Consider the following 24,381-nt stretch of genomic DNA (forward strand, 5'->3'; position numbering starts at 1 on the left):
ATGAAGCAACTAGATAAATTAGCCAAGTGGATTAGAAGAGGCAAGCAAGAGAGACTAGGAAAGTAGATTTGAATATTCTAGTGTTATCTCTTTCCATAGTTGTCTTGATTTATTTCTATGTTTATCATGTAAGTGCTCTTAATTTTCCATGGTATCCAAGATTTGTCTTTGTAATTTACCATCAATTGTCTTTGTAATTTATCCAAGATATCCAAGAATTAGTGAAATCTTCTCCTAATTTTCCATGGTATCAAAGCTAATTTCCTAATCTATCTAGGTTACCTCTACTAGCCAACTTGCCTTGTATAATAAGATGATCCAACGGTGAGATCTCCACATAATCCACCAATGAGATCTTATGAGATCTCACATATTCTAACATGCCCCCTCAAACGTATGTGGATTGAAAAATCAACATACGTTTGATTACAATGAAATTCCCCAATAAGAAAATAAAATTATCTCCCCCTAAGAAAATGAATCTTTTGATTCGAAGAGCACTCCTGAAGATTGATGATGAATATCCCCAGATGTTGTTGCTGATGATAACCGATATTGAATGCAGAAGAAGACGCCGCTTGCTCATGTGTCGCGAAGAGATGGATGAGAACAAATCATACCCTCAATGGGCTAGACAAGACTCAAGCCTCGATGGGCGTTTGAGCTCACATATTCTAACAATTTTAAACACGTATTTTCGTGTTTTCATTTACTAGTAAAAATGCACGTGCTTCGCACATGCGATTGAAGTATTTTATATTTTAGAACATTAAACTGTAAAAGCCATGTTTCATTAAATGATAAATATGTTACTTTAAGCCATTCAAGTTGTTTAAAAATGCATGTTGATACTTATTGATTGGATAGCAAATATATACATTTTCAATGGCATTTGCTATTGAAGTTATGATCAAAGCTGAAATTTGAGCTGGGTTAAGGAGTGGCATCCATGCTTACAAATAAGTAGTTTTTAATACATATAGTATTATGTTGTATTGTATACGTTCATGCATATATATGATTTATGAAATGATGCTTATATCTTTTTTTCCCCAAGTGGTGCATTCATGCATATATCTATCTTAAGACAATGTAACCAGGGTATGATTTATGCAATTTAATGGGAAGCAAAATAAATAATATAAATGGACCTATAAGCTATAACCAAAAACACAAATGGTAGATGAGAGTATCTCTACATGAATGTAAGAGATTCTTCCTATCAATTGCACTTATATTAATTAAAAATGATAACAAATTTACTGTATAGTATTTTGAGGTAACCAATCATACTTCTCCTGAAGATGTAGTAGCCAAACAATAATGTGATTGACTAATCTCCCTGTGACTCCTAAACGAAACAATTACACAGCATTAGGCCGCCTTCAAGTCGACATAAAAAGGGCTATTGGTCAAGATTAATATTATTAACTTTACAGTAAGACCAATCCAAGATATTCAACCCATGGAAGCTATAAAAAGAATGGTAAATTAATAGAGTTCTTAAAAAATACATCTTTATTGAAGAATGCAAAACGATAATTTGGATATGGGCAAGAATGAAGCATACAAGCAGGATTTGTAGTATAATGTCTCGTGACTCTAGAACATGTGAAATCTTTTATATTTTGGAGAAGAACTTATTACTAAAGTGCACAAAAGAAAATGTAGATTGCTAGATCAGTTGACAACTCCACCTACATACTGCAAAATCAGATCAGGATAGAAGAAAATATTTTCGATTTTCTCATTTTACATGAGAAGGGCAGTTTGGTCATTTTAAGATAAGGGCATTATTATCATTTTCCACGACATAAGGGAATTTGGTTAGTTGGCAAACTTCAGTGTAGCTTTCAATTTGCACACAAAACCTTTTACCAGTATAGTTATCTAGCCAGTGTGATTTTTGGATGGTGATCCCTCAACATATTGATGGAGCAGATCAATTATTGAACCATTAACGTGTTCAGTATAATATTGCACAAAAAATGTTTCAGTTTAGTTCCAGTTTGTAGTTAATTGCTTCTCATAATCCGGAAGAAACATGATGCCTTAATTTTGAGTCCAATAATCATTTTAGGACCAACAATCGGTTCCCAAGATCCAAAAGAAACAGGGCCTTAATTTTGAGTTCAATAACAGTTTTGCACTCAAAAGCGATTCTCAAAATCCAGAACAAACAGGTACCAAGTCCCCCCTTTTTTTAGATTTTCAAAACTGGTTGCCCTAATCAAGGTAGATTCTCGAAACCTTCAACTAAAATTAAAAATCATATCCTAGTCCTAACCAGCGTCAAACCTATCAATAGAAAAGGGGAAAAACATATCACGAAACAAAAAGGCACAACGTCATCGGACCATACAAAAAACTCAAACAATACAGAAACTTTAACCCTAATTTTCAATTAGACACATCCAGCATCCACAAAAATCAAAATTTAACAACAAAAAAAATAAATTCCAAGCCCTAGTCAGCAGAATATCACTACAAGATGAAAAATATTAATCTGTGTACCTGTTCGCAAGGTTGAAAAAGAGGGGGGGAAAAAGAAGAGGAGATCTCTTTGTCACGATTCCTTCGATCTGATCTCAAATCTAAAAGCACTCTAGTGTATTTTGACTACTCTTTTACAGTAGAGGGGGCTGTCCACTTTTATTAGAATTACTGAAAATACACAGTTTTTAAGTGGGAGATGATATGTTCACTCCCCCTGCATTACTCATGCGCTCCCCTTATAACGTGATTTGACGTGAAAAGTGGGCAACTTTAACGTTTTTTTATGTCAAATCACGTTATAAGGGGGGTGTATGCGTAATGCAGGGGTAAAAATATCGTCGCCCTTTTAAGCTCAAAATCATGTATACATTGAGATTTTAGGGAAAAATTTCCTTCTACAATTACGAGGGAAATGATATGATCATGCAAGTTTTATTGGAAGTGAAAGAAATGAGGGACGTTTTATTGGCTTTTCAATAGGCAATCTCTAGGTTAGTTGACAGGTTTGGTGGTGTTAAGAAGTTTTATTGGCGTTACAAGAATGGTGGTGAAGGAGGTAACTTTTGGATGCATATTGAAGGAAATATTCGTAGGAAAAAGCAAGAGATGGTGATTTGTTTTTGGATGATTGCAGTGGTGTATTTACTGCTTAAAATGAACGAAATAGGCTAAAGAAAATAAATAACGGTAAAAAAGAGTTTTTATATGATGAAAGGCCTTAAGAGTCCTTTATTTTTCAAAAAGTAATGTACTGCCCACACAATAGGATGATCCAAACCGTCCATAAGATAGTTCGTGTATTTACTGCTTAAAATGAGAGAAATATGCTAAAGAAAATAAATAACGGTCAAAAAGAGTTTTTATAATGAAAGGCTTTAAGAGTCCTTTATTTTTCAAAAAGTATTATACGGCCCACACAATAGGATGATCCAAACCGTCCATAAGATAGTTCGTGTATTTACTGCTTCAAATGCGAGAAATAGGCTAAGGAAAATAAATAACGGTCAAAAAGAGTTTTGATATGATGAAAGGCCTTAAGAGAACTTTATTTTTCAACAAGTACTGTACGGCCCACACAATAGGATGATCCAAATCTTCCATAAGATAGGACACAACATAAATAGGTTGTGCCCCAAAATTCAATTCTGTTGGTTGATTGTAGAGAGGTTCATCATATAAAAACTAAAAAAAGCATTGTCACAATGCTATTTTGGACAATTGTAGTGGGGTATTCATTGCTTGGTTGAAAGGACATAAATAGGCTAACGAAAATAGATAATGTGATAAGGTCTTATGAAAAGCATTGTCATAAATGCAAATGGGACATGGATGGAATATAGGAAGAAGGGAGGAAGAAAGACAAAAAGCATTGTAATAATGCTATTTTGGACAATTGTAGAGGGGGATTCATTGCTTCAAAGGACAGAAATAGGCTAACAAAAATAGATAATGTCATAAGGTCTTATTAAAAATATAGTCATAATACAAATGGGACATGGATGGAATATAGGCAAAAGTGAGGAAGAAGTTAACCCATGATTCACGCTTTATATATAGTATAAGGATTTCACCTTTGTTACTAAGTTGTTTTTGAGCCAATTGTAATATACCGAAAATACCCCATTTCTAATTTCCTCCACGCCTTTAGTAGGGGCATTTTTGCCGAAAATAATTAAAGTTTAATTAGGGCTTTTCTTTTTAGACCTATAAATATAAGTTTTGGGAGAATAGGGAAACTAAAAGCAACCCTAATTCTTGCTGCAATTGGAGAGAGATCTACAAGGAGAAAGAGGAGAGGATCAAGAACAAGTGCTTTCCGACATAAATCGAGGTAAGAATCTTGTTTCGATTGATTGTATTGTATGTTTGCTAAGGATTCTAAAACAAGGATTAGGTTGATTGAAACTGAATTTTCGTATCAATTAAGACGAACCCTACGTGTGATCTTTGGTTTTTCGAATGATCCATCTAGTTTTAGTAATCTTCATCGTATCTAAGACCTAGATCATATGTTTTGGAAAAGTGTGTTTTTGAAGGTTTTGATAAAAAAAAAACCCAAATATGTTTTACATCTTTAGTCTGATAAGATTTGAGTCTCAAGATTGGGTTTGGTGGATACGTCTCGTCGTTATGAATCCATCGGATCCAACATTGCGCAAATCGGAGTTGAATGGAAAGAGTTATGAATTTTTGAAGACTATCGATTTGGAACTTTAAGGCCCTTCTAGGGAAACCATAGAAACGATGTATGAGTAAGGTCTGACTCATTTAGAGTAAAAAAAAAGGCATTGATTTTGTAAACCTCATATGTAGGTGATTGAACGACCGATCGAAAGACAGCTTCAGAATCTGATCGAGGTGAGTAATACAAGTTATACTAACGAGTTATATTGTAAGAACCTTTTGGAGCTTTGCTATTTGTTCAATTGAATTTGAATATGAACCAATTTTGACATATGTTGGGTATAGCCTTAGTTTATACTCTTTATTGGACACAACCTTGGGCCTTGTGCTTTTGAACTCCTATTGAACTATTGAACTGTCGAATTTATTTTCGATCCTGAAATCATTGACTTTGTTGATTCTTCGGAATCCCTGGACCATTGAATCATTGAGCTCTCTGCCATGATTATTGAACTATTGATAATCGAATTCTTGGAATGCTAGTTTATCTTGGACCCTTATGCCTTCGGGGAATGCATAATACGTTGGCAGCTAGATACCATTTTGCCAAATTCTGCACCCCCAGTGGGGGAATGCATAATACATTGAAACTTTTAATTTATCGAAATTAATAAACTAAGCAACTGTGTATCCAAGAATTATCGAATCCTATATTGAACTTAGATTTGGCACCCACATTTTTTAACCATAAGAACTCTTGCTTGAATATGTTTGATGTTTTGGAGCCATGCTTGTTCGTATATGGATCATGCCTTGATCTTATTATTTTTCGTCACTTGCTTTATCATCTGTTAGTGTAGTCTTTATTACTCACAATCGAGCTTTAGCTCACATGTGGTTTAACAAATTCCAGGTCAAGAAGATTGACTCTAACCTGAAGTGGAGTACCAAGAAATCCACGATTTGAGCCTTCTTTTATTTCGTTTCATACCTAGCTGTTTAGGTAAGCAAGTGGTGGACAGATTATACTTCAATCTTTTATTATTATTTATTATGGGTTGTGAGAGAGAGATTTTGGTGCTCAATGTTTAATTTGTTTAATGGTTGACTTTAATGGATGGAATGGAATTTAGTTGTTGAGTTTAGTTAAACATGGTTTTGTTATTGCTAACCTTGCATGCACGTAGAGTGACCCTCTATCATCATGTGGCACTATTGTGTTCCAAGCCACGATTGTGGGGGTGGTTTGGGGCGTGACACCAATACAATATTAAACTTGAATTCATCTGTCCCATATTTTTGGCGTATCACGTTTTGCTAACTATCCTCCCTCTCTCTTTCTCTCAGGTTTACTGATGAAATCGATGTACTTTTCTTAGTTAGAGGAATTAGCAACTAAGTGAAAGTTTTGTCTAAAACTAGGTTGCTGATATTTGTTTTGGAGGGAGTCAAGCGTCAAGTGGTCAAAAGCCACTTGAAGCTGCTCGGGACTCTATTGGCAATAGTGTGCCTTGTTGGCATTCCCTTCTATAACTACCATTAATACATTGGCAAAAAAATCGTCTTGATGCTGAAACTGACAGGTTGGCATTGATTTAGAAATAAAATCCTTCTCTTAAATACCATTAATAGAATCCTAAATAATCTTCATTTACCTCACCTAGTGAAGATCCAAACCATTGATTTGTTGTGCCCTTGCCCATAAAATCATCTCCATTGGATGATCCTAACTCTTCGATCTATAGATATTTCTAAATGTAATTTATCTACATATTAGAGGGTTAGGATCATCCTATGGAGATGATTTTTTTCACTTGTGATTCCTAAATAAAAGCGTACTAATAGGACACATGCAGAATCTAATATTTGCACTCCATTTAATTGACAAGTCTAAGATCCATTGAGAGATTGTAGACACCCCATTTTGACCGGACCCAAGTTCGTGCCGATTGTGCAAAACCTTGTCAAATCAGTGAGCTGGGGTTCCAAATTGAACCTTGGAGTAGCTTAGGGTCTCACCAAGACCCCCGCCAAATTTCATCAAATTCCGAGCCAATTTGGCAAATAGGACGAGCCGAGAGAGGGTGTGTAATACAAATCCAAAGGGGGGTGAATTATCTGCTGAAGAGGTTGTCCAAGTGAAAAGAGGGGTGAATTATCCTGTGATGGTCGCGCCCAGGCCAAATAAGACAAAAATGGCGGGCGCGACTCATCATGATTTGTGCGCCCATCAAATGGGTAGTGCGAATATCATCCTATAGTTTTAATATATAAAAAAAATCAAAGAGAAACAGGGGATTGTTCATTTTCTCGTGAAATCGGAGAGATTGCAGAGAGAGAGAGGGAGAGGTTTTCTCCTCCGGCAATGGTGCCGGAGCTCCGATCACAGCGCACGACCATCCCTCCATCCCAATCCCCAATTCCTCTTCTTCTTTTTCTTCTGCTACTCATCCTCCACCGGCCCTAGTCTAGAATTCCTTGTCCGAAACCCTAAACCTCCGATCTCCTCTTTTCCGGTCATCTTCTCCGGGAAGCCTCACCGGAACCTGACTCCACCTTCAATCATCTCCTACCTCTGACCATTGCCTCTACTGCTGCTTGGATGTGATTTTCTTTTTTCAGATCTGTCTATAAAAGATAAATCTCAGATATGAGATCTGAGATCTGAGAATAGCGAGGGAGGAGAGTTGATTTTCAGAGAGAGAGCGAGAGCAGAGGAGATTTGGGTTTTTATTTTCTCTCCACCGATCGTCTTCTCCGACCGCTTGCCGGAGATCTTACTTCCGATCGGAAGCTGTGAGAGAAAGAGAGAGAGAGAGAGAGATCATCTTCTCCGTGAGATTCCGACGGAATTCCGGTCGGATTGCCGTCTCCGGCAAGCTCAGATCTGAGATCTCTTTCTCTATTTCCATTTCTTCCATCTCTAAACTAGAGATCTGCACATTTTTTTTTTTACTCTTTGCTTTCTTTGTTTTTCAAATCTCATCAGATCTGGTTTTTTTTTATATATAGAAACCCTAACCGAACTTCTTTTTCCTCAAACCTTATCCATGAAACCTTAGATCTGGATAGATTCAGAGAGGAAGTGTTGATCTTCTTCTCCGGCGGCTTGACCGGAGCTCCGGCCAATCGGCAAACCCTCACCATCACTTCCTTCCATCAACCCCTTACCCTCAAAAGGATTTGAAAAGAGAATTACAAGAAAAGAAGAAGAGTTAGAAGAGGTTATGTCACAACTCCCATAACCCAGCCAGTGCGAGTTTTACCCCCAAACACCATTAATCTCGCTGCAAGAAATCATCTCCATTGTCAATTGTAGAGAAGAAGACAGAATAGGCAGTTCGATCGGTTCGTGGGATCTGCTATGTTGCTATAATTTGGGCGTTACAATTTAGCACCTCGCATTAATGCTGGTTCAGATGAAAGGAGGGGCGAGCCAGACAGTTTATCTATGGCCATTGAAGGCTTCCATTAAAAGTTGTACGGTGAGTGCAAGAGCATTCTCTCAGGTAAGAATTTGCTCATAATTTTTCTTTTACTTCTTCCAAATTTCCTGAATTTGAGTGGTGTGTTGTTCTTTAATGGTGCGGAATAAAATAGGGAAGAAGAAGTGATACAGACTCATTCTGTTAAATTGCCGAATAATGTAATTCTCTGTCTTTGGATCATCCCATGAGATGAACTGACTCTATTTAGATCTCTAGATGGTTTGGGTTTACCTTGTAGGATTGCATAGTTTTTCATTGTCCTCATTCACTTTAATAGGGCATTTTAGAAGTTTCGGAGAGGATCATTATTTGAAATGATGAAATGTGAGCATTAGTTACAGACTATTGAAACTGGAATTCTTTGATTGAAATTAGAACTATGAAATTCCAATTTTCACGCAAAAGGTCAATGATCTGTTTTTCTTGCTGCAATCAATTCCTTTGGGCATAGTGTCTTTTCTAAGGAAATTATAATTGATCATGATATGATAGTGTTATTTGAAAATTTAAATGCATAAAAATGTAAACCGGGTTGTTGGGAACTGTATTTGTTTATTAAGTTGGATCATGGAATATTAGAGATTTTGATATACCAATGTGATTCTATTTACAACATCACTTGTCAAAATAAAAGGCATCAATACAAAGATATGTTACCATGATTGTAATCCATATTGCTTAGCTTTAGTTTAGCGGGCGATGAAGGTGTTAGCCCAAGCCCATCATTAGAGAGACTTACCTGGTTGTGGTAGTACCCTCTTCTCTCTTCTTCTCCTTTCAGGTACCTTTAAATCTTAGATGACCCTTTCTCTTGAAAGGGCGATGAAGGCGATAGCCCAAGCCCATCCTTAGAGGACTCGCTCAATCCAAGTAGCGCTCCCCTCTTTTGTTTAGTAGGCCTACCCAACCTTTTGGTTTTCTTTTAACCATTTTTTTTTTTAAAAAAAAAACCTTCTCTGGGCAATGAAAGAGTTATCTAGAGCCCTCCGCCCTAGGAGACAGGCTATGTCCCATTAGGCCTTGCTCCTTTGGAGACGAGCCTCATTTAGAGCCTACCCTCAGGATGGTTGCCTTGTTTTGACAGATAGTGTACCCCTAGGAGGCATGCCTTGCCTCATTTGTGGAGCCCCTATTTGGAGACAAGCCTTGTCTCATTTGAGGGTTCCCAGTTTTAGAAGACTTACTTAGCCTCATATTGAAGCCCGTCTTTGTGTTTTATGGCTCACCGTTTTTGCACTTGAATCTGCACAAGTTGATGCCCCTTGTTATGCACCAAAATTTATAAAAATCAGAAATATCATTGCATGCATTTGTATAATTTGTTGAAAATTTAATATTCTTCTTTCATGTTAAGTTTTGAGTTAGGTTCTGAAGATGAATGGACTGTTCAGGTAAGAATATCTTGAAAGCTTATTATACACATTCCTTTTCATTTAAATAAATTGTTTAATAGGAAGAAGAAGATCAGATAACTACTCTATTCGATATTATCGACATGAGTACTGTCTGATTTCAAGGCGGGATATAGAAATATTATCATGTGTATTTGATATCAGATGATTACTTTGGCATTATCTGATTTCATTGGAGTCCCCGTATCGGGGTTTGTGGTTGGCTTTGAAGTGTTTGAATATTGTGTTTACTTTATTAGGCTATCCAGCGGCTGGTCTGGACTAATTAATGTTGTTTATCATTTTATGATTGCTATTCTTGCAGATTGTGCACTCTTTAGTTGTAAATTCTTCTTTGCTTAGTACTTGATTTGTTTATATAAGATTTGAATGGTAATTTGAGATTTCCTAGTAGCTCTTTTCTGCTCTCTTAATGGGCTAGTGCAGTCTTCTAGACTTCTTTAGATACTAGAACCTGTTTTAGGAGACATACTTTGTCTCGTTAGGCAATCCTCCTTTGGAGGCAAGCTTTTTTCCTTTTAGCTTAACCTCATGGAGGTTGCTTTGATTTTGATAAATGATGTACCCATAGGAGGCATGCCTTGTCTCATCTAGAGAGCCTTTGAATCATTCGTTTGTGTGGTGATGTTATCGGGGGAGTCTTTGACTCATTTGATCTTTATTGATGTTATTAGGGAGTCATCTGTCTTTAGTTGTTATCAGTGGAGTCTTTGACTCGTGTTTCCATCTCTTTTAGAGAGTCTTTGACTCATCTGTCTTTAGTTGTTGTCAGTGGAGTCTTTGACTCGTATTTCCATCTCTTTTAGAGAGTCTTTGACTCATCTGTCTTTAGTTGTTATCAGTGGAGTCTTTGACTCGTGTTTCCATCTCTTTTAGAGAGTCTTTGACTCATCTGTCTTTAGTTGTTGTCAGTGGAGTCTTTGACTCGTATTTCCATATCTTTTAGAGAGTCTTTGACTCATCTGTCTTTAGTTGTTATCAGTGGAGTCTTTGACTCGTGTTTCCATCTCTTTTAGAGAGTCTTTGACTCATCTGTCTTTAGTTGTTGTCAGTGGAGTCTTTGACTCGTATTTCCATCTCTTTTAGAGAGTCTTTGACTCATCTGTTTTTAGTTGTTATCAGTGGAGTCTTTGACTCGTGTTTCCATCTCTTTTAGAGAGTCTTTGACTCATATATCCTTTAGTTGGTGTTAGTGGAGTCTTTGACTCGTGTTTTCATCTCTTTTAGAGAGTCTTTGACTCATTTATCCTTTAGTTGGTGTTATTGGAGTCTTTGACTCGTGTTTCTTTTCCTTTAGAGAGTCTTTGACTCATTTATCTTTTAGTTGGTGTCATTGGAGTCTTTGACTCGTGTTTCCATTTTTTTAGAAAGTCTTTGACTCAATAGTTTCATTTGCAGTATTATTAGACAGTCTTTGACTTCGTTATCTCATTTCAGTGTTATCAGTTGCTCCTATTAGAGAGTCTTTGACTCGTTTATCCTTTAGTCGCTTTTATTAGAGAGTCTTTGACTCATTTATTCTTCAGTTATTGTCATTAGAGAGTCTTTGACTCATTTGCTTTTATAATAGTATTATTAGAGCATAGTTTCCCCTGTACACCCTAGGGTTTGTCCCTAGGATGTTGTTTTGTATATTCCCTCCGGTCTTTGGCCAAAAGGGTGAAAACATCTGAAAAACCTTAAAAAGCCTAAAGTGTTGAGTGTTTTAGAATTAGTAGTTAGAGAGTTCGTTTCGAACTACGTTGGCTTGATCCTCTTCCGAGGTACGCAGTGCAGCTTGGGATTTATATCCCAAGTCCAGCCAAACTTTTGTAAATAGCGTTTTAAACCTTTTTGAATAAACAGCATTTGATTTCGAAAAGCTCTTCCTTTAGAGTTAGGACTTTGTCCTAGATAGAGAGTTTAGAGTTAGGTTTTGATCTTTGTTTTGTTGTGTGCTTGTTGGTGATTGTTTTAGAGTTAGGGGTCTGTCCTAGAGTTATAGGAGCGCCTCCGTCCGGTCAGTCGGCGATCCACATCGCCGAGTGATGACTAGAATAGGATACGCTAGTCCACCTTTGGTTTTCCTTAGGAAATACAGCCTAGTTACACATAGGTTGTAGGAACCACCTGCATTAGCTTAGGGCTAATCTGCATTTAGTTATGGCATATGGTGTCCTAAAATCCACAATTCACTGGAATTTAAATAATCATATAATAAACTTTAAATAACTAGTCCGGTCTTTTAGATCGAGTCTAGGATAGAGGTATAGGTGTCTTAGGCATCATATCTTAGAATAGGCGCGAAGAACTACGTTGCCTTGATTCTCGTGGAGGCGGGGATACGTAGGCTTCTTTGGATGAATACCAGACCATCCGAAGACTCGGGCTAATTCGTTTAGAGTCTTAGGATTTGTTGTGCTATTATTGTAGGATTTGATATGTTTTCTTACTTTATTGTACTGATCTTATACCTTTAGCTATAGCTTGCATGTGTTTGCACATCAGAACTTAGGCACCCATTAGGCTTGTCACTCATAACCTAGCTATGCTTAGGTGACACATCTTTCATTTTATTTTATATGTGTTTATTATTTTTATCCTCAGGAAATGCATGCTTAGGTAGACGAGTCCTGAGGATTGTTCCCATTTCACATGATTTTTATTCAAACTTCTTTGGAGTTACTAAAAATGGCATAAGAGACCAAGTGCTTGCACTCGGACGAATTGGGGGTGCTCTCAGACCTTCCCCATTCGTAACCAGGCACGAACCCATATATATTTCTGGTTATCCATTGCACAGAGGATTTGATTTTAGGGTTCCATGGCATATCCATGGATGGCGACTCTGAGTTTATTTCAGGTATGTCTCGGTTTCGAACCTCGGTTCCGGATCGAGACATATCTCTTTCTTTTTATATCGCCACTCGTGCTATGCTATGAGGGTGGCATCCGTTTCGAGAGTTCCTTGGTAGAGCTCTCCTTCACGTTGTGGAGATCCAGAGAGGGTGGTAGGGACCCGTTCCCACGCCGCCTACATCGGATCGGGGTCCACAGAGATGTCCTTTGGAGAGAGAGATTATATGGTGGCCGGTCATGTATGAAGGTGGAGCCCAAGCCCACATTATTTAGGTGATCCAAACCGTTCATTTGTTGGGCCATATTGTAGATAAGATATGCCCCAAATATCTTTTCCATTGGATGATCCTCACCCTCCAAATTATGGAGGTTTAAAATTGACGGTACAATATAGAAATCTGCACAGAACAGAGGGTTCAGATGAACAGTTTGGAGAAGATTTTTTGGGATACACCCTATCCACATTAGGGCCAGAAAAACTAACGGTTTGGATCACCCAAACGATGTTGGGCCGGCCACCATATATAATCTTGTTAGAGAGAGGAGTTTTTTTGTGGACTCAATTAAACCCCAACAAGTTTATGTGATACTATAGAAGTCTCAAGTAACTATATTTACTCCGTCAATGGCAGTAGTTAGAGAAGGGCATGCCAGCGAAGTGTATTTTGGCCAATAGAATCCGGAGTACGTTCAAGCGGTTGTTTACCCGCTTGAAGCTAGCATTCCGCTTTCTTTCGACTAACTTTTCAATTATTCTTTTCATACATTATTCATAGATCAATGGTACGTGCCTTCTCTTCCACCAATAAGCGTAGATAAAGGTCCCCTCTCAGCCCTTTAGATCATGAACCCCTTGATTTGGAAAGGGAAATGATATCAGCACAACCATGTTTCAATAATTGCACAAACTCAGCTTGTCTTTTCTTTTCTAATCGGCTTGTGACTTTGACAGCTCTTTAAATAATAAAGAAAAGATGGGTTGGCGCAATCATTATAACATGGTTGTGCTGATATTATTTCCCTTTAGAAAAGCCTTCCTTTTCATTAAGAATCAGCTTCTACTTAATTTCTTCCATTTCAACACTGCCTTCCTTACCCACAGAAAGAAAGATAGCATGGCTGCAAAGGCAGAAAAATCAGTGAAAACTGATGTTAACAAAAGAGCATGGACACTTGAAGAAGATAGAAAGCTATCTCAATGTATAGAACGCGACGGCGAGAAGGGGTGGAGATCGGTTCCCGCTAGAGCAGGTCTTAGCTCAACATACTCAAAACAAAAACCCATCTTCTTGAAACTACTTATTATGGTTATAATCTGAGTGGGTGCTTGTTTTTGCAGGTTTGAATAGATATGGGAAGAGTTGCAGGCTGAGATGGTTGAATTATCTAAGACCCAATATAAAAAGAGGCAACTTCTCATATCAAGAAGAGGACTTGATGATCAGGCTCCATAAACTGTTAGGAAACAGGTTAGTTTAAGTTTAATTATAATCTCAACTAATAACACCATCTCCTTGGTGGGTTTCATTTCTATTTGCATTTTACCTTGTAAAGTTGTGTGTTTGCTAACTTGCAGTTTTAGGTGGTCTTTGATTGCCAGGAGACTACCGGGAAGAACAGACAATGAAGTAAAGAACTATTGGAATTCCCATCTGAGCAAGAAAATGAACAAGCAGAGAGAGAACCCAAGTGGGAATTTAACAGAAGGGGCTAAAACAAAAGGGTTTAGTGGTTTGGACGAGGACAATTCAAAAGTCACAAAGAAGGGTCCTTCAAATGTTGAATTTAATGCGGATGAGTTTTTTGATTTCTCTGGAGATAAAATGGCAGGGCTTCTTCTTTTAAGCCCTTCTGAAGAGAAACACATGGGGAGATTTGGATGAATTTATCTCTGAAGAAGGGCCATTGAAGATTGAGAAACTTCGTTTCCCTTTCTTGAATTTGATGCATTGGCTGTCGTCTTTCCTTGTAAAGAAATACAATGGGGTGAATGAATTTCTAATGTTGGTCATTATCTTCTACGTTTGGGGATCACTTTTTATGTTTTGCGAGGAACTTTTGGTGGCATATTGGGTCCCACAATTGATTGATCTGAACCGTCCGCGTGATAGACCTTGCTTTGGATCTCATATAAATGTTAAAGTTACTTGATTGGCATGATTTTTCCATGAAGGGGACGGTTCAGATCAATCAAAGGTGGTATTGAAATGGTGATGTATAATCACCACATTTTTTCTGTAATTCTTTTGTTTTCTTGTTTCTTTCTTGGAGTGTGTCCCACTTGGTCTTTAAGTGAGGCAAGAAAGGGTTTAAAAGAAGGGTTAGAGAATTTGAGAGGTGTGGAGAAGAGAAGAGAGAAAAAAAATCTAGAGCTAGGAAAGAGGGGTTTTCTCTTGGGTCTCTATGTGGGTTTTTGTGGTGAAACAAGAACAAGAATTTATCTTCTTATTCTTGGTTACTCAAGATGGTTCTTCTACTAGAGGGTGAGAGGAGAAAATCTAGGCCAAGAAGAGAGGTTTTTCTCGTGGGCTCTAAGAGGGCTTTTATGGTGAAACAAAAGCAAGGTTCTTCATCTTGAGGGGTGGGAGGTTTATGTCATGATGATGCCGGCAAGGTTCTTTGGTCTTTTTGGGGCCCTTTAGGTGTGACTGACGCTACGGAGGCGGAAGTCCAAGCGGCTTTCAATGGCATAAAAAATGTGAGTAGGGAACGTCTGAAGAGTGTAATTGTTGAAGGGGATTCGTTTAATGTTATCCGGTGGTTGAGGGGTGGGGTGGCTCCACCTTGGAGATTCTTGGATCTTTTTTACGAAATGAAAGATATATTGGCGGAATCAGATATTGAGTTGATTCATGTTAGAAGGTCTGCTAACGAGAAGGCGGACGCTTTGGCTAGAAGAGGGGTGGTATGCATCTCGATGAATTGGTCTGATCAATTTCCTATTTGATGGCCTAGTCATTTTGTAATTAGTTTTTATTTTTTATTTTTTGTTCTGTATCTTTGGGAATTCTCTTTCGGGTGTCCCTTCTGTTTCTTTTATAAAATATGCCATTTAAAAAAAAAAAAAGTTTAAAACAAGGCAAGAGGGGTTTTCTCTTGGGGGCTCTTGGAGTGCTTTTGTGGTGAAGCAAAAGCAAGGTTCTTCTTGGAGGTATAATCTTCTTCTTTCATTGTTCTTCTTCTCCATAGTTTTCTTCATTGCAAGAGGAGAATTGTATTGGCGAGTTTTCCAAAGGAGCTTTCCTCATACTCGATGTTGAGATTTGAGGGTTGCATAGAATTGGAGAGAAGGGTTTTATTGGTGGATTTTACCGGTAGAGGTATCATTGTACTATTGGTTCTAAATAATGGGTTTTTGTGTTGCATTGTTCATGGAGTAGCCCACTTTGGTAAACTACATATATTCTTGTCTTCTTGTGGTTGCTTGTGATTTGCTCCCTTCTGTGGTTGTTGTTTGTTGGTACATGATTTTCTCCATCTTGTAGTGCAAGATGTTGGGTGTTTCTGTGTGTCCGCCAGAAGTAGATCGGCGGATGTTATTGGAGATGGGTATTTACCGCTGACAAGTGGGACCCATTATGTAGTAGTCAATTCGTGCATGATGTGCTAATCAACATACAAGAATATGTACCTTTGGTTTTGAGGCACTTTGAAATACACTTTGGCATGTGTGATGACACGGGCCGCAACTCGGACTAGGTTGGGTTGGGTTGGGTTGAGGCCAACCCTAGCTCAACTTGAGGTAGCATTACCTCATTTGTAACCCGATCCAAACCATGCATCAGGTCCAAAGCATGCATCAGGTCGAGGAGGGTCAATCCTAAACCAAACCCCCTCTAAATCCCTCAACGGACAAGTTCTTTAATTTTTTTAAAAATATTTAAAAATAAAACCTCAAGATTTTGAAAATCACGATAAAATTATGGGATGATTGGGTCCTGTCACCCATGGCTTCAACCCTAACTGGTCCCGAAATTAAATCGGTTTGGCTTTTTTCCATCCCTAACCCAACCCAACCCAACCCGAGGAAATGCCAACCCAACCACCTAAGCCGAAATCGGGTTGAGCCCGCCCAAGTTGCACCCCTAGTGCATGATGATCGTTGAACCCATGCACATACATGAGTGCATGCTTGTTAAGCTTCACTCAAAGTATAGAACTAAAATGAGGACTAACATATAAAATGAACCCCAAATCAAGATTGTTTTTGCTTTAAGCTTTTAGATCAAATTATGGTAAAAATCAACAGGAATTGTTGGTTCTGAAATCTGAAACCATATAGGATCAAAAAAAAGAAAATAAAGGGAAAAAGAAGTGAAGAAAATAAAGGGTAGAAGTAGATTGCAATGAACAGTCGACAGAATAAAATGTAATGGCATTGTCCTTGTTCTTCCTTAATTAGGAATGAATAAGATGTAAGATTTGTATTGGCATTGTCCTTGTTCATTGTCCTTGTTCTTCCTATATTAGAAATGAATAGTTGAACAGACTAAACTCTAAAGAGGTGTGTTGGCATTATTCTTAGAGAAAAATACGGAATGCGTGCCATAGTTTGGAGCTATTACGTATTTCGGTACCTTTTAAAACAAGAATTAAACACGGGTGATTCTTCAAAAGAAGGTGGGAAAAAGACCCCAAAACCCTTCTGACAGAGTCTTCTTATGTTGCCCTTCCCGATGGATGAGAACGTCAATCATTATCATCAAAAAGCGTTGAAGTTGCCCACTTTTCATGGAGCGCATGCGTATCTTTTGGATAATAAAGGCTAACGTCGCTTTTGGCTTAGAACGGTAACGTTATTGGACTCCTTTTTTTTTTGAAATAGCGATTTGTATTAAATGAAAAGGGAGCACCCGAGAAGGAGCAACCCAAAGAACAAAAACAAGAAAGAAGAAACAGAAAAGAAGAAGAAAAGAGAGAACAAAAATTACAAAATTATACTACGAGGAAGATGATCGAACCAGAGAATACTCCCCCCCCCCCCCCAACTCCCTGCTTGGCTAACACATCCGCCTTTTCGTTTGCCGACCTCCAATCGTGTTTAAAGACAATAGCCGACCCTGCAACAAAATCCTTAATTTCATCAAATAACGCCAAAAATCTCCAAGGAGGAGCTACTCCACGCTTCAACCACCGAATGACATTCAATGAATCCCCTTCAACGATAATATGGTCTAAGACTTCCCTACTCAACTTCATGATCCCAAAATACGCCGCTTTGACTTCCACTTCCAAAGAATCACACACACCAATAGGGCCAGAAAAGGCCCAAAGTATCTCACCGAACTCATCACGTCTCTTTTGGCTTAGAACGCCGCCGGATTCTTGAGTACGTCGCCGGAATATCAAGTACGCCACCGGATTCAAGAAACACCCATCGTTCAAAGATATCAAGTACACACCAGGATTTTAGAGTACGCCGCCGGAATATCGAGTACGCTGCCGGATTTTCTGGGTTCAAACATGTGTTCCAATTATATCGAGTACGCCGGCGGAATATCGAGTACGCTGCCGTTCGAACATTTGTTTCACTAGTAGCCACTTGTTAAATCCAACGGCTATGGAAGCTAGACTGCCTCACTACAAAGAAGAATATGATATCAGAATTCAGAACTGGTCATTCGGTAGGGCGCACCATGTATGGGCTATTGTCCAAATCTGCATGGACCATAGAGTTTGATAAAGGAATCTTTCATGTTATCTGTTGATTGTGAAATAACCGATTAATACTCCAAAAGTTTAAGCTTGTTAGAGTAGTGTTATTTAATCATTTATACTTCTTTTTCCACCTCCATGTCTCCACATGGCAGGGCATGGGGCGCAAAAAGGGATCCTGTTAACGCTCCCCCTCATATGTGGGCCCTCTTTTTTTTTGTGTTTTACCCACACACATGGATTCTTTATATAAAAGAGTTGTTGGGTTTTGAACCGAGAACCTATAGCTTTGATACCATGTGAAACAACCAATTACTCCAAAAGTATAAGGTTGTTAGGTGTTGTTTAATCATTTATACTTCGACATTGACTACTGGCTCTTTTTTTCTTTTCTTTTTCAATCTTCCATTTACAAGCTTCTGATTCGATGGCTAGGATCAACAGAATGGTGGGAATTTTGCCCATCCACTATGGTGCTCAACTAATGACAAACTTCAGTTATCACGAGTCATGATGGAGACTAGTCTGATTCACCCAGGGCTAGGGACTCCTACACCCAGAGTAGGTATTGATCTCAATCGACCCAGAGGGCCTCTGGGTCCGGTGGATCGGTGGATCCAAGGGAAGCGGAATGTTAATGGACCGGATATAGCCACAACAGTTGGATCGGACCATGTCCATTATCCAAAATTACTTTGGATCATGACAGGGATGATCCAAATGGAGATGTCAATCTAAGAAAATACCCTTCGTTTGGGATTTGGCAACCGATTCTGGCAGCCGAATGTGATTACTGGACACAAGATTAATGTAATTTTGAGTCCAATAATCACAATCGGCTGCCACAATCTCAAACGAACATGGCCTTAATGTGATTTCAATAATGGATGATTGGAGGGCTTTATCATAGAAGATCCAGAGCAATGCCTATGAAGTAAACGGTTCAGATCAATCAAAGGCAGGACCTACTATGCCTTAGCGAGACTTCCTCAGCATAGTAAGTCCTGCCTTTGATTGATCTGAACCATCCATTTGGTTGGTCTTGATTTCGATCTCTTATTGCCCAAACGCCATGTCAATCACACAATCCGACATCAAAAGTTATGTATTTTTTGTTTAGGCTCCATTTCTTTCGACGTAAAATTAGAAGTAAAATTTGTTTTATATTCATTTTTACAACATAAAACAAATTTTACGTCCATTTTTACGTCGAAAGAAATGGAGCCTTAAAGAGAGAAAAAAGAGGCATACATTATTGGATGTTAGGATCTAATATTGATGTATTTTTTGAGCCAAGGGAGATCCAAAGCAAGGCCTTTCAAGCGAACAGTTCAGATCAATCAAAGGTGGAACCCATACAGCTGTACTGGGCGCGTCTCGTTGTATTACAAAAAATCCAAATCGTATGTGGGGTCAGTGGGTCACCCTTTAATTTTCACAAATTATTGTACGGGCCCACACCATAAGTTGATCCAAACAGTCCATTTGATAGGCCGGCCACGACGAAAATAAGTTGTGCCACAAAAATCATTTACATAGGATGATCCTAACCCTCCATTCTATAAAGGTTTCCATAATATATTAACATACAGTTCCTCTATAGATTGGAGGGCTAGCATCAATCTATGTAAATGAGTTTTTGGGCACAGCCCATTTATGTTGTGGCCCATCAAACTTACGGTTTGGATCATCCTATGGTTAGACCATATAAAAACTCGTACACACTGAGTCTCTGACGTTGTTTTAAATGGGCCTGGATATAACAAGCCAAGGCCCATAATTAGCACATGTTGAATACCTTATCTCGCCTGTTTGCTTCGAGGATGCCACTAAAATGGTAACAAAACAGACTCCCCCATTTCTCCATTCTAGGGTTTGACCAGTTCAAATCCCTCTAATTTTCTCTTTTCCAGTTAATGCTTTCTAGGGTTCGGATTTGTATTTTCAGATTCATGTGTTTTCAACCTAGGGTTTTTGAGATTTTGTTCCATGGGTTCTTTACATATTTTTTTATCAGTTTCGTTGATTCTGATTCATGGGTTGTCTTTGTAGGCTTCTGCACTGCCAGCACAATTCTGGGTCTATACTCAACAATCAAATCCTCACGGAAATCTCTCTATGCCTCCCATGGAGTTAAAGGAGGAAAGTGGAAATCCACACTCACTTACTACAAACCCATGTTTAGAGGTCATTTATTTTCTTTGAAATGTAGGTCATTTACCCTTTTCCCTGATATTCCCTTCTATTTGGGAAAATTTGAGACTAGGAAGAAAAGTTTTCTGTTTTTTTTTTTTTTTATCATTTTGTAAACCATACCAGACCAATCTTCGCAGGCTGAGTATCCTCGTGATTTTCTGGGACTTTCACTTCAGGAACAATCCAACAAATACTACTTCATTATTGGCGGCCAGCGGACTGTACTCGAAGTACATTCGACAATTCAGATGATAATGGAGAAGTTGCAGTCTTACAAATCCCGTTTCTCTTAATTTTGAAGTTGGTTCTCCCTTAGAAATTTGTGAATGTATGTGTGCATTTGCATTTATATTGTATTTACCTCGCATAGTTTGTGATGAGTGTGAACTTCGGACTAGATATGCCGCCGACCTATGGTCGATAAGCCTTTGAATCTACGAAGGGTGCTTATCGAATCCACGACACGCAAGATAAAACCACTATTTTCTCAAGAAGAAAGAAAAGAACTTTATTTCATTTCAAAAGTAAATAATCTAAAAGCCGTGAAACACCCCTTGCACAAGATTATAGCTGCCAATGAGAAGGCAGATCTGTTAGCCAGTAGGGGTGTGAATAGTGACTCCTTTTTTTTTTTGAAAAGGGCAACAGAATATATATATATATATATATATATATATATATATATATATATATATATATATATATATATGTAAAAACAGAACCGAGGTGGTCCTGAAGGAACAAAGATAATACATATATATATGTGAATAGTAACTCCTTACAATGGTTTGATTATCTCCCCCCTTGATCAGCCATGTCTTGGTCTGTTGTTGTTGTGTATTTTTTGTTTCTGCTCTCTTATCTTGTAATCGGTTCTATTGGGTTGTCCCACCTCGGGCTTCCCTTTCCATTCTAATATAATTCACCATTTCAAAAAAAAAAAAAAAAACACCCCTCGCACGGTAATGTTTTAAATAGCGCTTAATTTTCCCACTTTAAACAAACTCCCATCACCATACGTAAAACCTACACTCCTAAGTCGTAACCACATTAGACTTTTACTATATAAAACCGTTAACGAACAGCAAATAAAAACGTATTTTTTAACTCTTTGAAGTAGTAAAACAAGAACATTTGGTCAATGCCTACATGGCGTGGCTTGACCAAGAGGGCCCACAACTAGCTCAACTTTGGCAACCTCTACACTTGATATTTTGGCAATATTTTCAAATTTCAAGAATATATAGGTAGGAATTGTAGAAATACTCTTTGTAGTGTTAGGCAAGTTTCATTGCCTTAGTTATTATTTAATATATTAGCCATTTAGTTCAGGTATCATTCTTTTAATAGGACTTTCCTCCTTTTTCGTAGCATATAGAAAGTCAAGTTTATTGCAAACTTTATAGGAGTTTCTAATTTTAGCTGCCATCTAGTTACAGAAAGTGATGCCATTTGTAGCTTATTTCAATGGCTAGTTGGTTAAACAACTATCACAAACCGCGGAAACATTCATAAATCGCTCTACCGTAGTTCGTGGCGCATAAACCCGATTTTGGTTTAATAATACATCCCAATAGGGGACGACCATCTGATACCACTTGTTGCGGCAAGAACCCACCGCTAGAAATCCGGTACCAGTAACTACTTAAAGCAAACAATAACAAATGGTCACCAGTAACCTACGGAATTAGCCGAACAAATCAAGAGTGTAGTGAAATAAAGAAAGAAAAACAAGAGAGCAAGAGACATAAGTGATTTACGTGGTTCGGCACTTGGCCTACTCTACGGGCAATCCGGCAAGTAGAAATTCACTATTAACAATAGAAAATTACAAACAAGGGTTAAAACCCTTACCTCTCCAACAATAGTGAAAACCCCACCAGCACCCTCTTCTTGCAACTCAAGCAAAAAACCCAACTCCCTCTTACAATTTTTTCACAACCCTAAAAATACCATAAAAGAACTCAGCAACCTTGGATCAAAGCCGTTGCAAGAGAAGAAGAAGAAGAAACCCTTGGAGAGAGAAAATCCCTTTTCTTGTAGAGAAAAGCTCTTAACCTCAGTTAAGAATCAAGCCCCCCACTTAAAGATTAAAGCCCTCTTTAGTGGCCTTATAAAACACATTCCAAGAATGCCCTTCTTAAATAGATTAATTCCAAGTGATTTTATATCACTAATCCCTTAAACCACCTCAAGATTGAAGCACCCTTTTCTGTACCGTCTGCTATCACAAATGGCCTTTATTCCTTTATTTGCTTTTTGGACTGCTAATGTCTTGTAAATGTTTATAATTTAGAAAACTAACATGTTATTAGTTGTACATCCGTGTGGCCTAAATTCATTTGTGGGAAGCTAGTAGTGGAGCTAGTCGACGGTAAAATATTGCACATGAAATTGTTGCCTTGAGACTTTTTTGCAGCTTGATTAGCTTCCCATTTCGTCATTAGAGAAAGCCAGAATAATCATGGAAAAGTTTGTTGGGATTTGGCAAGAAACTGTATAAAAAAAAAATCATTGCCAGGTCATTTTATGCATATTGAACAGAATTTGGCGGACTATGGCCTCTCAGACCAGTATAGTTCACAACACACAGCAGTTCAATATGCAAGTCATGGCTCAACTAATTGCCAAGGGAAGCAATTAGATGAGTCACATTTCTTTCATTGCTTAAGTGCCATCTTTCCTTCTTTTCTATCACTTGCTTTTCTATCTTTCTTTGTACATCTATCATGGTGTTTTTGCTACCTACAATTAGTATATCATTTTGCTTTTGTGTTTTTTACCTGCCTCCCTGTTTTAACATCTGTAATATTTCTACATAGTTGCAGATGCTCCCCAATGATGGCTTGTATATTGAAATTGGGAAATACTGATTTGAGTGTCTTTTTAAACCCTTACCATCTGCTTAACTTCTTGCAGCAAGTCATGGTGTAATCCTTTTAGCCAAGGAGTTGCAGAGGAACCCTTGAGATGGGCATTATTGATGCCTTAGGGACTCTTTGGATGCCTAAAAATGGGTCCTTATTAGTAGACAAAATTATTTAAGTGAGTATTATTTGTAAATAGGAAACAAAGCCTTTTTGGAAGCCATTAAATATAATATTTTGAAAACTATTATATCCATTATTTTCAAATAATCTTATTTCACTTCAAAACCATTTGCATATATTACCATTTCAAAAAACAAAAAAAAAAACATTTGCATATATTAATATATGCAAATAAATTTAGAGGCATCCATAAGGCCCTAAATATACCTCTTGTTTTACAGGAACTGCAATCTGAAAAGACCAAATTGCTTTCAGTTTCCCATTCCTGGATCTTTCTCTTTCCTCTGAACAATAAATTATTTGTAGAAAATCAACGAACAATTATCCAATCAAAATCCATGATCTAAAGCAAGATAAAACCAAACCACAATTGCAACCCACAAAGAACACACAAATTTTACGTGGTTCGGCAAAGCCTACGTTCACGGGCGATCCAAGAGAAATATTCCACTAATCAAGAAGTAACAAAGATTACAATAGATTCCTCAATCGATCCAACACTTGATTGATTCTCAAACCCTTCTTTTTGTGATCCTTTACAAAATCCCTTCTTGACTTCCCCTCTTGAAATCCAAGAGAAAACAAAGCTTTCTCGTCGCCGTCGAAGAACTAGAACAATCCCTTGAAGATGCCTTCACAAAGTTCTTTTGTTCTCTTAATTTTCACTTCACAAAGAGGCACTAGACCCTAGATTTTCTTCTTTTCTTCACACATAGAAAGAGAGCCCAAAAACGTAAGTTTTTCTTCTTTCTATTTCTAACGTGAGAGAGAGAGCAAGAGTTTCTAACAATATGGTTTTTCCAAAAGAAAAAACTCACTCCACTTTTTGTTTTGGCTTACTACCAAAACAAAAACTTTTATGTTGCTTGGGAAACAAGGAAACATCCCAACAATCTCCACCTTTGACTTGTTTCACAGCCACGTGAAGATCAACTGTACCATCTACTGTCCACCTCAAGAACACAGCTCTGCACCTCCTGCAAATGAGGTGCCCACCCCACTCGTTGGGGCGCCCCACCAATCATCAATGTCTGGTGATGTTGGCCAAGTCCAAGCAATGCTTAAACTTAGTCACTGTAATTGGCTTAGTCAACATATCCGCTGCATTGTCATTTGTATGTA

The 24,381-nt window shown here is 38.0% G+C and overlaps 1 protein-coding gene and 1 pseudogene across 3 annotated transcripts; both read left to right on the top strand.

The window, feature by feature from the left end:
• The first annotated feature begins 5,535 nt into the window (after positions 1 to 5,535).
• LOC143863727 (transcription factor MYB114-like) lies at positions 5,536 to 14,404 on the top strand. Of its 3 annotated transcripts, XM_077374487.1 has the most exons (4): positions 5,536 to 5,623; positions 13,461 to 13,609; positions 13,698 to 13,827; positions 13,935 to 14,403. In XM_077374487.1, the coding sequence occupies exons 2-4, from the start codon at positions 13,474 to 13,476 to the stop codon at positions 14,239 to 14,241; spliced, it is 573 nt and encodes a 190-aa protein (XP_077230602.1). In that variant the 5' UTR covers positions 5,536 to 5,623; positions 13,461 to 13,473; the 3' UTR covers positions 14,242 to 14,403. The 3 variants fall into 3 exon arrangements, with proteins under 3 accessions (XP_077230602.1, XP_077230601.1, XP_077230600.1); XM_077374486.1 differs by lacking the exon at positions 5,536 to 5,623 and having other exon boundaries at positions 13,341 to 13,609; positions 13,959 to 14,404; XM_077374485.1 differs by lacking the exon at positions 5,536 to 5,623 and having other exon boundaries at positions 13,343 to 13,609; positions 13,935 to 14,402.
• A 5,432-nt stretch (positions 14,405 to 19,836) lies between these two features.
• On the top strand, positions 19,837 to 23,178 carry LOC143863441 (mediator of RNA polymerase II transcription subunit 20a-like; annotated as a pseudogene).
• Positions 23,179 to 24,381: the final 1,203 nt, after the last annotated feature.

The sequence above is a fragment of the Tasmannia lanceolata genome, unplaced genomic scaffold (assembly GCF_043159265.1).
Source record: "Tasmannia lanceolata isolate RefF3 unplaced genomic scaffold, GAP_Taslan_0.1 ptg000044l, whole genome shotgun sequence".
In the NCBI taxonomy this organism is placed as follows: domain Eukaryota; kingdom Viridiplantae; phylum Streptophyta; class Magnoliopsida; order Canellales; family Winteraceae; genus Tasmannia; species Tasmannia lanceolata.

Bases quoted from the DNA above. Each gene is read 5' to 3' on its own strand.
- LOC143863727 (XM_077374485.1), top strand. From the start codon at position 13,357: ATGGTTGTGCTGATATTATTTCCCTTTAGAAAAGCCTTCCTTTTCATT. The intron at 13,610-13,697 runs GTCTTAGCTCAA...TTGTTTTTGCAG, and splicing joins ATCGGTTCCCGCTAGAGCAG to GTTTGAATAGATATGGGAAG. The intron at 13,828-13,934 runs GTTAGTTTAAGT...GCTAACTTGCAG, and splicing joins CATAAACTGTTAGGAAACAG to TTTTAGGTGGTCTTTGATTG.